Genomic DNA, 16797 nt, shown 5'->3' with positions numbered 1-16797 from the left:
AACCATATTCCATACCTTAATTACAAACTAAAGATGGCAATATATATTGAAATGCACGTAAGTCATGTCAACTTCAAAAACATCTACGAAAAATATTCAGCCACAAACAAGACATTACTTAGTGCTGACATTTATATGATACATCCCACAAGAGTGTGTACAAAAAGGTTAAGATTCCACAATGCTTTTCACATAGGGCTCAAAATCACAGAAGTCACTTTTTGTCCTTTAAGAAATTAATATTCTGTACCTTGTTAATTTTAACTAATGCCTACATTCATAACTGAATCTAGACCAGAACCATGAAATACAAAAGGCCTTTTTAAAAAAAATGCACAAAGCAAAAAGTAGCCGAAATCAAATAACGTCATTTTACTCTTTCAGCATAATGCATCTTATCCAATTAAAAAGAAGAATAAGTGACAAGCCAGCAGATAAAGAAATCTATCAAGCAGGAGAAACAAAAGCTTAACCTTTTTACACACCCCTGCCTAAACATATTTAAATTATCATGTAACAATGTGCCCCAGACAACCAAATTTGCTTTTTACTAGTTATGCAATTCCAGCAGTACTAGTTTTCCTTTTTAAGGCACGTATGTAACTAAGTTGAAAAACTGTGGTATTAATTTGAAATATTTTAAACAAAATGATGGTTTATCTAAACAACAGTTGAACAACAGCAGTTAGTATCACTGCTTTTTAGGTTTTTTTTTTAAATTTTTTATTTTTTAAAACAACCAAGGAATGATAACAGCATGAAAAAAATATTATAAAACAACAGAAGACAAACTCTGGTCCCCACTTTCCTGAACAGTCAATAGGTGACAACACCAAACAATGCAACACACCCTCATTTTTCAATCTGCCGTTTTAAATAGTTGACTTCGAGAAAGAAACTCTCAGATGGTGATTTTCTCCCAGATTGTAATTGTGAAGATCAATCAAAGCCTGAATAGCTTCTTCTACTGTTGACATCTGAAGAAGTGCCATCTTGTGATCTCTTCTGAAACAAAATAATGGCATTAGGAACCTGAACACTACAGGGGTTGCTCCTAATGTTTGCTATCATCTATGTACTTTTCCTTAAGACATGCTGCAAAAATGCACTTAGGTAGGTTTTTTTTAGAGCTACATACAGAAAAGTTACTTACTGAAAAAATTTAAATGCTTTCACAGTGCCTCCAGTGTTAGCAAACAATGTGCGTAGGTCCTCTTCTGCTACTGATGGCCTACAGACAGAAAGAAAACAAGCATAAGCAAGAAATTATTAGTCAAATTCATCGTGTGTTGTGATTCACATTAATACTACTGGCTTACTGACAGCCAACACTTACGGAATATTGGACAGATGAAGTGTTGCAGAAGGAGGGAATATATTTTGAAAGTTTTTGGAACCAGGTTTCTTGAAGCGATGCAGAGGTGAATTACCAAAATCTTTAGTCAGCCCTTGGTCATCAAGTCCCTCTCGAGGTAGTTGTACTGTCTGGTGTTTAGAAAGGGTAACCCGGATAATCTTTCCATACATTTTTTGTCCATTAAGATGGCTCATGGCTGAAAAAGACAAGAATTTTACTCAATTCAGTGTTACTTTTCAATAGCTTGTGGTACATCACACAGGCAAACATGAAAAACACACAAGCAAATCAAAGGGTCAATGTGCTAAAAGACTGGAATCAAGAACTAGGTCTGCAGAATCTGCAAGAATATTTAGTTTTATTTAGAGACCATCACATGTGATTCAGCTGTTGAATTCATTTAGGATACTATACAGACCTTCTGTCATACAAGTGCATGCAGTAAGATTTTGGATCTTGTGGGTAACCAGGATACAAGACAAACCAACAAATGTAAACATGCTTCCTTAACTTGATTTTACACAGCATAATTTCAAGTACTTAGACTAATGGGAATATAAACAGAAAACTAATCTTACCCAGCTGTGACTGGTTTCCATCAGCCATCTGTATAAGAGCACTGTCCTTCTTATTGTATAAAATCTTCACACGCTGCACATCACCATAAACACCTTTCCAAAGTCAAAGGTAACCCAAAAGAAAAAGTTCATTTTAAAGCCAGTTACCTAAGTAATATTTTGACATATCAATGGAACATTCAGACAGCAACAAGATCACTCACTCAAACTCAACACTCTCACAAATGAATAAAGGAGATAAAGGTTTTGAATAGTGAATCTTGAAAAGAATAATTTCTGATAAACCCTCAAAGCTATGTGAATGATATTAAATTAAAGACCATGCAAAATATATTAGCATGCATTAAAAGAAAATCTGTGTCTATGGAGAGTTTTAAACAGCAAAAGAAAAATAGCAAAAGATTTACTATTCAACTTTAAGCCAAAGTGCTAGCTACAAATAAGAATTAAGGTGAAAAAAACAAACAAACAAAAAAAACCAAAACAAAATCAAATCAATAATAAAAGTATAGTGCTAACAATAACATACCGAAGAGGGTAAACAGACTTTGGGGCGTAACCATCTTTAGAAGGAGAGAAGAGCAAGCAGCGTAAGACAAGAAGAGAGAAGAGTCGAGGATTTTTTTTCGGAGATGAACAGATCATCCATAACGAAGGGTGGTTCCCGCAGAATGGTGAGGTGGTCATGGATCATGGTTTCAAGGCGGTTAATTGGGGCAAGTTGGTCCGAGGAACATTTTGTTCAAGCACAGAAGCATGAACATAGGGAATGAAGACAGGGAACGTAGACAAAGACAACGAGAAGGGTAAGACAGGGAAGGGCACGGGAATGGGGTAAAGGCAAGGAAAGGGAAGTTGAACACAAAGGGGAAAGGATGAAATGGGGAAGGGAATACAGCAATGCAGAAGAAAAAAAATAAGGAAGTGGGGAACAAAAAAAAAATAAAATATAGGTCAGTACATAGGAAATGCAGGAATTTGGTCAGAAAATGGTTGGTTTATGTACTGTACAAGAAAAACTGAGTAAAATGTAGTCACCCAAGACAAATATGGGTAAAGTACATTCATATCAAGAGTAAACTACAGCATTTCATCTCAACATGAAAATAAATTAAAAAAAGCATGCAATAGAAATTTTAAACTTTGAACTTCAACTGCGTAAGCATGGCTGGTTATGAAATGCAGGCAAAAAATCTTTCAAAATGGCACTCTGATCTAAAACATTTTAACATGCAAGACTGTGGATGACAAAATAGTACCAGATGATAAAAAAAGCTTAATGATTTACAGTGACAGAGGCCAGTTAAAAATGGAACAGCTAGACCGATACAAACTTCCCACATTTCATACCAGCTTTCACAGCCAAAATAAATGTAAAGGACAGTAAAAATGCAAAACTAAACAAACCCCTTTAGATTTCAGAGTTAGCAAGAAAGATACAGTTAAGGTGAAAACGCTTTGCCACCACTTTTTTTATTATTTTTTAAAGACAAATGAGTAACTGCAAAGAAAAAAAAATTACTAAGAGAGACTGGAAGAGTGCCTCGTCAAGATCTTTGGTAGAACCTTCAAAGAAAAATGTGTTAGAGTAGTTCACATAAATTAAGACCTTAAAATGTGAGATACGAGCATGAAATGAAACAGCAAACAATTAGAAGAAACAAAACAGAAATTGTAGTTTATGTGATTGTAATTGCAAAAGAAAGCATAGTTGCTATTGTTTAAAAATAAAGCTGTCAATTCAAGTGTCAAACATGCAGTAATTACCACATTTTTCTTAGAAAAAATAGGTAGCCGACTATCAAAGGACATTTTAAGTTGTTAGCTACCTGGGAAAACAAAAGTATTTAACAATAATGGCTTTAAAATTAACTTTGGGGGATTATTAAAAAAAAACAGCAAAAATACTTTGAGCTTAAAATCCAAATGTAAGAGGCCAAATGCAAAGAAATTATAAAATACTGACAAATGAAGTGTGACCGGGGGAGGGGAGGGGGGGGGGCGGGGCATATAGTAAAATTGTTTCACTGACCTCTTCATTTAAATTGCTAACCAAGAGGACTGTATTGCCACCAGCTGAAACTCCAGGCATTCCCACACGGCCAGCAGCAGCAGCAGCAGCAGCTGCAGCAGCATTTGGAATAGCCAAAGGACTCAGAGCTCCTGGAACAGCTGCAACAGGAAGCCCTAATTTTAAAATAAAGCATATTTTACGAAACACACACAAGTCATTTAAAAAAAAAAGTACCTATATCAGTATAAATGTTGCATACAACACTCTACAAAGCAGACCATCCCATTATTAAAGTCATTCAAAGGCTTGTGAAATGGGTTGTTAAATTAATATAAGGAAATGTGAATTTTTTCATTCAGATCAAGTCTTCAGAGAAATGATGAGGTGTAGAGAGTACTTTCTTTTCAAATAAACATTGTTGTGCACCAAAACTGTTTCCACTGTACTCCAAAATGCTTAAAGTGCCTAGTTTATCAAAATGGTCTAAAGTTAATGTTGATCAAATCAGTAAGAATAAACACTAATTGTGCCGTCTGCATCATTACAACCTTATTTTCCATCACCCTTTGAAGAGGAATTCCTCACTTCAACTTGATGCTTCAGACTAAATATAAAACACTGGAGTTGCTCATGTGAAAAGGACTACATATCTCTCAAAGCCGTAACACAAATGAGGTGACAAGGCAACCTTCTAAATTCAAGATTCAAGGTAGCATTATGATTATGCTCTGTGGCTTTTGTAATCCAATTCCCTGAAGCAGCATGCTACTATTAGCTAAACCTTCAGCTGTGCTTTTACATCTCTTCTTCCAAGGAAACTCAGATCCTGCAGAGACCTGCTGGTTTTGCGTGGTCAAGTCACTGGGGTACTAGGCAAGTGCGCTACTCCCAGGATCTGTGAAAGGTTCTTGTGATACACACGCACTGTACTTACTTTATATAGAAACAGCTTTATCGTATTTGATCAAAATTTTATTTGCACATTTTACAGAGTTCTGTAAAAGGACACTGACATACCAAATGTGTAAAAAACAATAAAGAAATGTAACTTCAGTATTTTATTTTCTTTTACTGTAATTGGGTTGTCAGATTTCAGTGTTTTGGAATGTTTATATGATCATGCTAAGCTAACAGAACTTTTGACCAATCTTCCAGTATGCCATATAGACAGTCTAAACATATTCTTTCCAATATGTACTTAAGACTACTTTCCTTCCCACATTAAGTTTTATTTTAAAGGAAGTCATAAGAAAAAATAAATTCTACACTTTCAATGTCCAAATACTAAACAGATAATAGTAAATATATTCAACCATTAATTTAAAAAAAAAAAAAATCCAGATTTAGTATCTAAAGGCAACACAGAGGGGTAGAAAAAGGGGGGAGTAAGCAAGGTTACCATTTTTTTTCTTATTTCCCAGAAAAGATTTCTTTCTACATTCCACCTCTTTATTTATGTTTTGTTATACAAATTTGTGGAAAAACAAGTAATTAAAAAAGAGAGACAGAGATATTTTGTTGGGCTGCACAAATGACCCCTCAAAGGGAGCAGGACATCAATTACTAATTTGCAGTAGCGCTTAACAGTATTACCAATCAAGCATTGAAAAAATATTTTCTGGTCATTTCCTGTCAAAGCACAGAGAGAAGAAAAAAAGTCTAGTATTCCAAGAAAGGAAATTAAATATATGGAATGCTTCCGATAAAGTTTAAAGGATTAAAAATGTTAGTACTCGGGGTCAAACCAGAGGAATAGAAGGTTCTGAGTATTGACAATTCTAGTCATTTCTCACACCACAAGATAAAGGGAAAACCTACTTGAATCAAAAGGCAACAAATATTGCATTATATGTGTTATTTGTGGGACTGACTGTAATATACAAAAAGAATGAAAACACCGATCTTGTCTTTCTCCCTTCCATCCTCCAAAAACACTTAATAGATTTGAGACTATATTAGACAGTCTATGGAAACAACAGCCAGTTACATTAAATAGGCAATAAAGTGACATATTATACGCTTCATCACGTACGCCAAGCACTAACTACCCGGGGGTTAGAAAAGAACTCCCTCCAGGTATGCTACTGTAGGATCATCTGTTATGAGGGCTGCGCTAGGTCTTCCATCAAAAAACACAGAAATAACACTAGCTGTCAGAGAACGGATATGAAATTAGATGGACCACTGCTAGTCCAAGCATAGCAATTTTGTTTCTCAAGATCCATTTTGTGTGAAAGGCAAGTGTAGAACTATATACTTACATATTTTAATAGCAAGACAAAAATCTAACAAATACAATGCGTGTTTTGCTCTTGTGTTAAAGCTGAAGAATATACCTTTACTTTCAAGAAAAAACAATTAATAGAAGATGCAGTTAAAGAAATTGTGGAAGGACTAAAGAAGTTTATTCCCAAAATCAGACTGTAATACACAGGAAAACCTGTGAATATCAAACTCCTCAAACAACTTTAAAAAAATCATTTTGGTAATCTACTTTTGAGTGTTTTGTATTGCATTCGCTGAATGTCATGTTTATTTACCCTCAGCTACTGTAGCGGTCATACAGACAAAAATGTGAAGAATGACAGTAAGGTGTGACAGATGACCACCTGAAGGGAAACAACTTATTTTATATTAGGTCAATAGCTACCATTTAGGTATTAGAAAGTGCCAAGATACTAGAGCATTTAAAATCTTCCAGTGCGTCCAGACACCTCTCCCTAACCTTAGAAGCTTTAAGCCAGTCAGGCATTTTTAGGAATAAAGGAATCTAAAGATGGCCAGTGAAGTTTTTATAGGTCTTTCCATAGTCGGGCAGAGCACAGCTGAGTAATTCATACTTTAAAAGGCAAAATTCTTCATAGCATCCGAGTCTCTACAGGACATTCTTTGGTCCCGCTGAAGATTAATTAATATTTGTTTTTATCAACAGCATTCATATGAAAATATTTTCAATTATGATCCTTTGAAATAGATGAACTTAATAAGACTCTTAAGAAAGGGCATTAGTGGGAAGTGCTAATAAAGAAAGCCAGCAATGACAGCAAGGGATAAAGCTGTGGGAGCCCTAACCACAAAAATGTATTTCCAACTGTAATATTAAACAAATATCTAAATTGGAATTAAGGTCATTACATGCTATTACATACTAGTATTTGCAATTATAAAAGTTATTATTTTGCAATTATATTATTGCAATTATATTATTTTAATTATATATATATAATTCTTTGCAATTATAAAGTTATTACATGTTAGTATTTGCAATTATATATAAGTAGTTCTTATTTTATATCTTTTGTTTGTTGTGGTTCAGTGTAATACAGTTGCTGTTTATTTAAAGTTTTTTTTTTCCTGCAAGATCTCCCGCAACTTTTTTGGGGGGAGGGAAGAGAGAAAGCGTCTATCTTTTCATATGTGAGGTGAAAAAAAAAATTAAAAAAAAAAAAATTTAAAAAAAAAAATCAACCATCTGCTTCTGGTAATTCATTCGAAACTAGCCCATTCTGTCCATTAGTGATTTGCTCCTTCTTTCAAAAGATAACAAGACTTATTGAAAAGATGTTCCAATTTACAGTCTCAAAGACTTCTGACACCTTATTTCATCACGGCTGAGGATCTAGTAGACAAATGAGTAATGATGCATGCGGGCTAGGATGATCTATTTGATTGATACGTTTCTAACAGATTACATAGCACACAAACCTCATTTCTTGGAAAGGTCAGACAAATTATAAACCCACAGAAAACACAATTCTTGTCCTGTAGGTCTCCACTGCACTCTGATTTGCCATTCTGATTTAAGCAAGTCAACATTTTTTAATAAATAAAAATAAGAACAACTTGTATTATGATTATTAGTTAGCATGCAACACGCTATTTAAGAATTGAGGACTTATCTGAAACTATTTAGAAATGTGACCTACTTTGTCAACGTTATCAACCAGTATTTGAAAGCTTTGTCACTAGCTTTATTTTAGCTTCCAACAATTACAGATAACAGGTTTTTTGCTTTTTCCAGATATTAATGAAAACATACAAATATTATGCCCTATTTCCTAGCCTTTTGAGAGGTCTTTTTCCTCAATAAATTTTAAACACAGCATGTCACGTTATTTCTTCCCCCTCAGTGTACCTTTTTGCATGACTTCTGAAATGCAAATTAGTAATGCCATTTTAATGAGATGCAAATTAAAGCTTTATTAAAAATATGTTATGAACTTGCACGTGAAAACCATAGGCAGCAGAGGCGATCATGTTAATGCAGGTTTGCATAACTGAGAACTGTATTTAGTCCCCAGTCCTGCTATGAACCTTTCTTATGGCTTTATGTCAATTAACCACAATCTTTTCATACTTGTTACTGGCCTGCTTCTTACACTTAGCCTGAATGAGTCTGGGGGAGATAGCAGGTCCTTTTAAAATCTCTGCATAACAGCTTATGAAGCTGCAAGTGTCACTACACTACATTATAAAGTTACATTTACTGAAGAGGTGGGTTAACTCCATCCAGAAGGAAACTGAAATATGTAATGGTTTAGTATTAATGCATATTTAAACACCAAGACTAATAAGACTCACATCTTGTCACTAAAACTCAACTCACAAAATTGTGTTAAACCTAAACCTCACTCCTGACATATGAATTACGGTATACTGTTAACAAGACAACACAAAAAGGCACTTAAGTTGTAAAACTATCCAGCATATAATAGCATAACATAAGCAAAAGTCAGAACTGAGCCCTTACCACATCAGTTAGTGACCTCACTATACGCATACAAGAGAACAGCTACAGCAAGAATTTTAACAAGAATGCCACACGTTCAACTTATGGTATTCTTTTCAAGCATGCAAAAGGACCTGAAGAGCACCACATTAAGCTCAAAATGGAGCTCCGCTCTCATGGAGAAACACGCCCTTTGGGAACTATCTGTGAATAGGGCACAACAGACACTCTGACTGAATATACTCTGAAGATATCTTTACTGACATTACAGAAATAAAAATTCCAAAAGCAAAGAAAAGGAAATAAAATCTTAAGATAAAAGAAAGAAGCAGGAGGAAGGTCACTGCTATCATTCTGCCATATTTCACACATCATAGTTTGCCAACCTCCATCTTCTATCTCTCTGAACTTTTAAGTGTTCTCACCGTTCTCCTTTTTGAGTATCTGAACAAAAATGCAGCTATAAATTTCATGCACAAGTGGCCATTTAGGCTTTTGAGGTTTTTCTTTTGTCCCTTCTTATTTATGTTACTTATATTTTGTGCCTTTTTGCACAGTAAGCAGCCCAGAATGAGAACCCTGTTCTTCCATATTCAAACAAGCACAATTCCCATTTTGACAACTATCCAAATGGCTAAGGCACCAACAGTACTATGGAGACTTTTTTGAAGTTTTTCAGCAAACAAAAAAGGCAACTAGGAAAAAAACCCCAAAGCCCTAACAACAACAACAACAACAGAAGATCACTGTATCATCACCCCTATTTGATAGATGATGCAGAGTTACAATACAAAGCTCACCCAATCGGCCACAAGCAGAGTTAGAAAATGTACCCAGCTCTCTTCAGTCTCTTTCAAAACAATGAATGCTTTTACAGAGGAAAAAAACACCCACGATATATAATCTCCACTACTCGAAATAAGTATGACTGACTTCACTGATGCTCTGAAAATGTTTCACAACCGCAATGAAAGTTACCTTTTATTTTCCTGCTGCTTGGAAAAACAGTGCATTTAAAGAGGTCCATCCAGAGAGCAAGAATTAAAATATTTAATTAGCTAATATGACTGTCATCTTCGTAATTTTACTAGCAAAAACCTTTAATATACACAAAAGAATGAGTCTGATTAAAATCAAAAGGTTAGAAAAATAACGCAGTTTTGTGGACAAAATTTACAAAAGCATTTAAGTGACTTTCAAGCCTAAAACACCAGAGCATGAAGTCCACTGAAGCTAAAGTCACAAGTATAAAAGTATAGTATTCCCAATTATTAAACGTATCTGAAGTGATGCAATGATCCAAACATCCTCAGAGTGTAAGTCCACTCTGCCAAGCAAATTAAACTTGTTAATTTGATGCATACTATAAGCATTATATACAAAGAAATATGTTAGTAAGCCTGAGACTAGAAAGTGACTTCTCAGGATTCAGGAAAGTATCAGAATTAGTGTTACATAAGCAATGCTGCATTTGGCACTGTTTTATAAATCATGAATCTTTTAACTCTCTCCCCTCCTAAATCCCTGCCTTACAACAACCTAATATGATGGTCTCATATTAATAAGCAGCAGCTTTACTTTGTTTTTGTCTCCTTACTAATCATACTGCAGTCCCATGTCTATATTCTAGTCACTATGTGCTGACAAAATAATTACTAACTGCCTCAAGGGCATTTCTACAGCACTCATCTCTATGGTGTCAAACTTCTTCACAAATACTCATCCATCTTCCCTATCAACTCATGCAATGAGAGATTTCAATTTTTAAACAATGGGAAAGTAAGAGAGAAAAAAAAAGAAAATAAGCTTTAGCTATGGATTCTTCAGAGACTTTAGATTCTTATGGTTTTTTACTTTCCAAAACTTCTGCTGTAGCTACAAGTGATACGCCACCTTGCAAGTCATAGTGGTGGATCTGAAATCAAGCACTCCAAAATTTGTGCGAGGTGTGTGTGGAATTTACAACTAGATACAAAATGCATCCTTCAAGTAATCTGATTTCGGAAAAGGGCAGATACAACGCAACATTCAGCAGCCTTAACTACAATATTCACCCTTTTCCTGGGTTCATATCATTCACTAAGTGCCTTCTAACTTCTGTAACACACAGAGAACAGAAGCCTCTCTCTACTACATTAACTCTGGCTTACTCCAAGTTGGCCCATCCTGTACAAAAAACAGGGCATGAAATCCGTGTTATTCTTATGTTTTCTTTAGAAGAAAAATGGGAAATGATGAAACAAAAAAAAAAAAGACAAAAGACTAAGTGGGAAAAACAATGATCACAACACAAGAAATCAAGTTTTACAAAAGTCATGAGATTATGTCTGAGTACTATTAAATTTTGAAGAGTGAAAGGTGTTCTCACCGAAGAACAGCAACTTGACAGAAGTAGGAGTGACACTTATGCCATGAATTGTGGTAAGTTAAAAAAACAAATTAAATTTCTCCCAAAGCATGCATTAATTATTTTGCTAATAGTCAGAAGATATATTTACCCGTATCTTTCTCAGAGCATTTCACCTATGTTTTCTGATGAACTCAAAAGCTGACAAGATATTTAGAACTCATGTACCATAGTACAAGAAGTACAATTACAGATTTTTTTTTTTCCTTTTATTTACAAAAACCAGAGACAAGCACCTTTATTTTTAAGCAAAGAGCATAATCTTTCCTCATTGAAGGAAACCAACAAAATCTTATTTTCATAATCTGATATTAAAAGTAATCAGTAGTATGAATGAAACATGCAATACATGTTAAGTCTGTTACAAACTTGGGTGGGAGGGTAGGCAAGGTGGGCAGTGGCAGTGGACAGGAACACATGAAAGAGGGGAGGACAGATTTGGGAATAAAAGTAGAACTAACTTGACTTTTCCTTATACTTTGTGCATTTTTCATTTTGTCATGCATTCTCTCATTCATTTATGCAGGACTTCCAAAGACAATATAGTTGTGTTACTACAATTCAGATCACAATATAGACTGAACCCCAAATGGGCCTTTGGATACTACTGCAATTTAAGATCTTTAATTGTTAGAAGGATTAATAAACATTTTCATCAAATGACTTTGCAATATAAAAGAACAACGTCAGAATCATACCTAGAAGAGAAGTCTCCTTTGCAAATGCTGCAGCAATAGCTGGGTCCAGCGCTGGTTGTCCATCACCAGATGGAAGATCAGGACGAGTGTAGTCCCTGCTTTTATCATTGTTGTACTTGACATTCAAATTCACCAATTTGGAAAAATCAATCCGTAGGGTACAGCAAGCATTATAAATATTTTGACCATCTAAGGCCTGGAAAAGGGAGTCAATTTATTTAAAAAAATACACAATACAGGTTGGTTGCACAACTTTTTTTTTAAAAAACAATGTCAGGGTATAGATATTTATCCATCTTACTTTCTAGATTAAAACCAATTAAGATTAAAATGCATTAACCTCTCTTAACATGATTCCAGGAAGCTTGATGTTTATCTCATACCTCATACCTGTTTATGCACCAAAGTGGCAAGAGACATTTTAATACAGTCAAACTTAAAAGTTAGGTTGTTGAATATAGTTAATTAACCTCTATTCCATAGTACAGCTTTAATTCAGACATGATGCCAAATAAATTTCTCAAATTAAAAAAAAACAACAACAAAAAAACCACCAACCCAAACCCACACAAATACTCTTTTACAGGGAAAGTTGACCTAAGGGGGGAAAAAAAATATTAAACTCTAGACATAAACACCATGTTAGACAGCTATCTGTTAGAGCAGAGTATTTACATTGCTCCTGCATGTTGTCCTTCTCCCCTTAAAGGCGCCAAAATTGAAAGAAAAGCAAGTTTATCTGCTAACCTAATGTTACTAACACTTTTTTTTTTTTTAAATCTTATTTTGACAATTAACTGGTACTTCTGAAAGAGTGCCTATTAACAGTGAAATTCACACAAACTCTTAACATGACACCACTTCAACCTATGAAAACACCCTCTAAAAAGGCTTAATTATGCATGTTTTGTCCGTCTTCGTTATATACCAGGCAAACTGATATACCTGGATTTTACTCCATTTACATTTGGGGCATACCTTCCTTTCATTTGAAGCACTAACAGCTAAACATGAGAGAGTAAAAAAAATGGAAACTTTTGTAACCTAGTTGGTTTATATTGTTAAGAAATGCTAGGAAGTGAAGATACAGCTTAAAAATCCATTCAATCAAGTCATTATGTTAAATATAAAACTACCGTATATATACACACAGTGAAAAAACCAAGTCAGTCACACTTCCAAATACAAAATGCAGATCCTTGGTTTCTCTTATTACTGCTGGACTGAAATGTACCACTTCTGGACCTGAGCTAGCTCTTGCACAGCTAGCTTGGTTATATCTGGAATGCACTTTCCAACACATTCACGTTCTGGTAGGACTTCATATTTTGAGTGAAGTACTGCATGAACCTAGCGTGCCTGCTGGGTATGGAAGCAACATAGCTATTCTCATACAGTGATGCAGCTGGAAACAGAACATCCTGCAGACACGTCTCTGCTAGGTCTGGGCCAGAAAGATTGTCCCCTTCTGCAAAATGTATTACCACAGCTGACATCTCCAGGGCTCATGAAATCACTTAAAAGAATTACCACCATTAGCGCTCAATGTAAAAGAGTAAGTCAGTCAGTAGTATTAGAACTTCCAACTAATGGGAAAATAAAATAATACACACCAAAAAAAGTATAGAAACCTGACAATCTAGACATTGTCTCAACAAATACTTAGCAATTAAAAGAGAAAACTCCTCTGCTTGAAACTCAGCTTAAACAATGTTTTATGCAATATTGGCACAGCAAAATCTACTGTCCCGACTCACAGAATACAAGCTGAGAATTAATTCTGTATTGTTGGGGTGGTGGTGGGCATCACCATTACAGAACACAGAATTTGCAAGCTCTTTTATACACAGTGGCGAAGCAGAATCCAAGATTCCTAATGCTGGTATTTGGGGAAAAAAAAAAATCTTACTTGGACACTTAAATGTAAAAAAGTATACACTGAGAATCAGTCATCACCTTCAGAAGACTTCTTTCCTTCTACAATCCACGAAGATATGGATTAAAGTTAGGTCCAGTTTACACAGCCAGAGCTTACTTATTGCCAAAGACAATGTCACAGCCATCAAGGAAATACCCATTCACATAATGAAGAAAACTAGGAATTGAATGAGACCAAAAGGCAGCACCCTTTAGCTTTGTTGAAATCACAGGACCGTGACACAAAGCTTTAAGTCTTTAAAACACAGTCAAGATCCGTATTATACCACTGTGTAGAGTCTGTAGACACATTGATCTATGGCTGGCAGAAGGCTGTGAAGTTGATGAAAATCTTTTAGTCTTAAAAAGTAGCAAACCAAAATATACCTCTGTGTGCAGTTTCCCGAGTAGTCAGTGTTTAAAGGGAGCCACATAAGTAACTAAAACTTACACTGAAACAGCAAAACCTCTTTCTGAAAAATTCAAAGTGACCAAAAGTACACACAAAAGAATACTGCACCAGATAAACCCCTTGTAGTTGAGACACAAGCAGTCTGAAAGAACATCCTGAACCAGAAAAGAAGGAGACACACTCTTAACAACCACTGTAGTTGCACTCTGCGAAAGGCTTCTTGCAACAGATCAAAACCAAAAATAACCTCACCTCACCCACCTCTACCAGCAGCATCATACAAATCCAACAACAATGAAAGAAAGATTACCAGCAGCTAAGGTTTTGTCAAGATTAACTATTTTACATGTGAAGTCACAGCTGTGAATGCAGAGCACATCCTGAGCTCCTTCTTACATGGCAATAAAAGAATGTGTAACAAACCCTCAAACCCTGTTCCTCTCGAACAGATATTCTGAAAAAAACAAGACGACAGCAGCCATACTGTTAGTGAACGTACATATAGACATTATCTCAAAGAACTCTAGTTACTGCTAAGAAACTTCTCTTTTTTTTGAGCATTTATCTATACATACATTCATATGTGACAAAATACCACACCACACACATGCCAAACCAAGGAGATAAGTATCATGGGACACTTCTACGAAATGCGAGTATCGTTCTTTATCTTGCCTGTGCTGCCAAACCCATTACTTAAGCCTTGACAAGAGAGGTATCCAAACTTATGTCATCATGCAATACTAAGACTGTAATGATACTGAATCACTTCCAGGCCCCTGCCTTCCCTCCCTCCCCCTTGTTACTAAGAAGTACCCTCCTCTTGGACTTTCTTGGGGCAGTGGGAATGATTCTGGCGAGTGGCTCATCTCCTGCCAAGACCTTGCCAGCAGACAGATTCCTGAAAAAACACGTGGTATTTAGGAGCACACAAACAAGGTGGCTAGTAAGAAAATACAGATGACTAATAGAAAACAGTGTAAAATAAACAAAAATTCCTTTCTCAATTCAGACTGACACATAACACAAGGATAAAGCACATGCCTGAACTGACACAATGACCTCAACTGCACAGTGTACCCCTGTGCATGAACTCTATAGTGCAAACACACTATCATCTGTACAAGTTTCTCTTCAGCCACTTAGATTGTTTTTTGAAGGGGAAAAACACACAACCAACCAAAAAACACCCCCAAAAAACAAAACCCAAACAAGAAAGAAAAACACACGCCAAACAAGCAAACAAAAAAAGATGACTCCTAATAACTACGTATACTGCATGTTTCTACATCAGCTATGGCAGTTAAGAAAGGGAGCAAACCAGAAATAAAGAAAATCACAGTCCTCAATACTAGTGAAAGTTCCAAAATAGTGAAGTTGGCTGGAAAGAAGCTAGTATTCTTAGACAACTACTACAGTAGAAACATACAAAATATTTAGAAAGGGCTTAACAACTAGGCTTATATTCACAGATAATCCAAAATCTGCTCATGTCTCAAGGCAGCACCTTTCACTGAAGGCAAGAATAAGCAAGCAAGGCCTAACAGCACAGAAAAGAGCAGAAATAGCCTGGGAAGTCGTAAGGATCCAGAACAGAGAGCTACGACTGTCACAGACAGTAAAAATGAACATACCTCCATCAGTGTAATGGAGGTTTGCACCAGAAAACACAATACACTCCCATTTCTTAAAAATAATGTCAAAACACCCTCTCTTTTTGCTCATAGCAGCCAGGAGGATGAAAAGATGAAAACTGCTGAGAAAAGATCCCACAGATTAAAAGGTGAGACAAGAGACTGTTCCAAGGCGGGGGGAGGGGGGGGAGAAAAAAGTTTGATAAAAAAGTATTTTCTCCTGTTGCTGATGTAATCAACCACACACAAGCTTTTCTGAAAAAGGACAGGAAGATTTCTATCTCGTCAACATGGACTCATGACACTAGGATCTCTCATTTCCCAATGTGACCGTGGATGTTGAGAGAAGTGATTAACAACAGCAAAGGTGATCTCAGATGGCAAAAGTACTCTACAAAGTTACAAAATGTAAGATCCCGAATGCCTGATGCAGCTTCATGCAGGCAAGTGTCATATCTATCGGTAGACTCCAAATCACAGGAAGAACATTCTTAGAATCACTTCTTCTCTCAGGCTTTTCTCACCTGAATGAAGGGCTCTCTAACGTAATGTCTAGAAACAGCTGCTCTTCTTTCTACTTTCAGGGTTCAAGATGCCTGAAAATCCTTGTGAAAGAAAAGTTACCCTTGAAAAGTGTTATATTCATAGGAACTATGCTTTGATGAGCTTCTTCTAAAGCCCATATATACCATGCATCTGTGGAATGAAACACCCCTACAGGAGATGGTCAAGGTAGCCTTCTACAATTCAGTAAGAGATGTGCCACTTACACTATTTGTGGTGGCTCGAAGCCATGTGTCTCCAGAAATATCTGGAAGCTAAATTTCTGGGCTCTATTTCTGAACTGGGAAATGAGAATATCAAAACATCAAATCATTTTCCATCTCCCAAACTGTGCTCTTCTCTGTCTTCTAGGTACCATATGTGAATTAAATACAATATTCTTTATCTGCCCCTCTCTGTCAAGAACTATATGCACCTAAGATGACGATCCAAGACAAGAAATAGATCTCTTGCAGGATGAGGCTGAAAGCATTTACCAAGGTTTGAT

At 35.8% G+C, this 16797-nt stretch overlaps 1 protein-coding gene across 1 annotated transcript in view; it reads right to left on the bottom strand.

Annotated features, from left to right (window-relative positions):
- Nucleotides 1–723: 723 nt before the first annotated feature.
- PTBP2 (polypyrimidine tract binding protein 2) overlaps nt 724–16797 on the bottom strand; it is a gene marked incomplete at its 5' end in the record, with an annotated part of 20582 nt that continues 4508 nt past the window's right edge. Inside the window, 7 exons of the mRNA XM_010295422.1 lie at nt 724–1002; nt 1154–1231; nt 1337–1553; nt 1936–2028; nt 2465–2498; nt 3968–4107; nt 11784–11979. Of these exons, the coding sequence (XP_010293724.1) occupies nt 873–1002; nt 1154–1231; nt 1337–1553; nt 1936–2028; nt 2465–2498; nt 3968–4107; nt 11784–11979 (888 nt within the window). The remainder of the gene's footprint in view (nt 1003–1153; nt 1232–1336; nt 1554–1935; nt 2029–2464; nt 2499–3967; nt 4108–11783; nt 11980–16797) is intronic.

The sequence above is a fragment of the Phaethon lepturus genome, unplaced genomic scaffold, assembly GCF_000687285.1.
Source record: "Phaethon lepturus isolate BGI_N335 unplaced genomic scaffold, ASM68728v1 scaffold36799, whole genome shotgun sequence".
NCBI lineage: Eukaryota > Metazoa > Chordata > Aves > Phaethontiformes > Phaethontidae > Phaethon > Phaethon lepturus.
The sequence above is the reverse complement of the archived record's forward strand: the minus strand, read 5'-3'. Positions and strand labels throughout refer to the sequence as shown.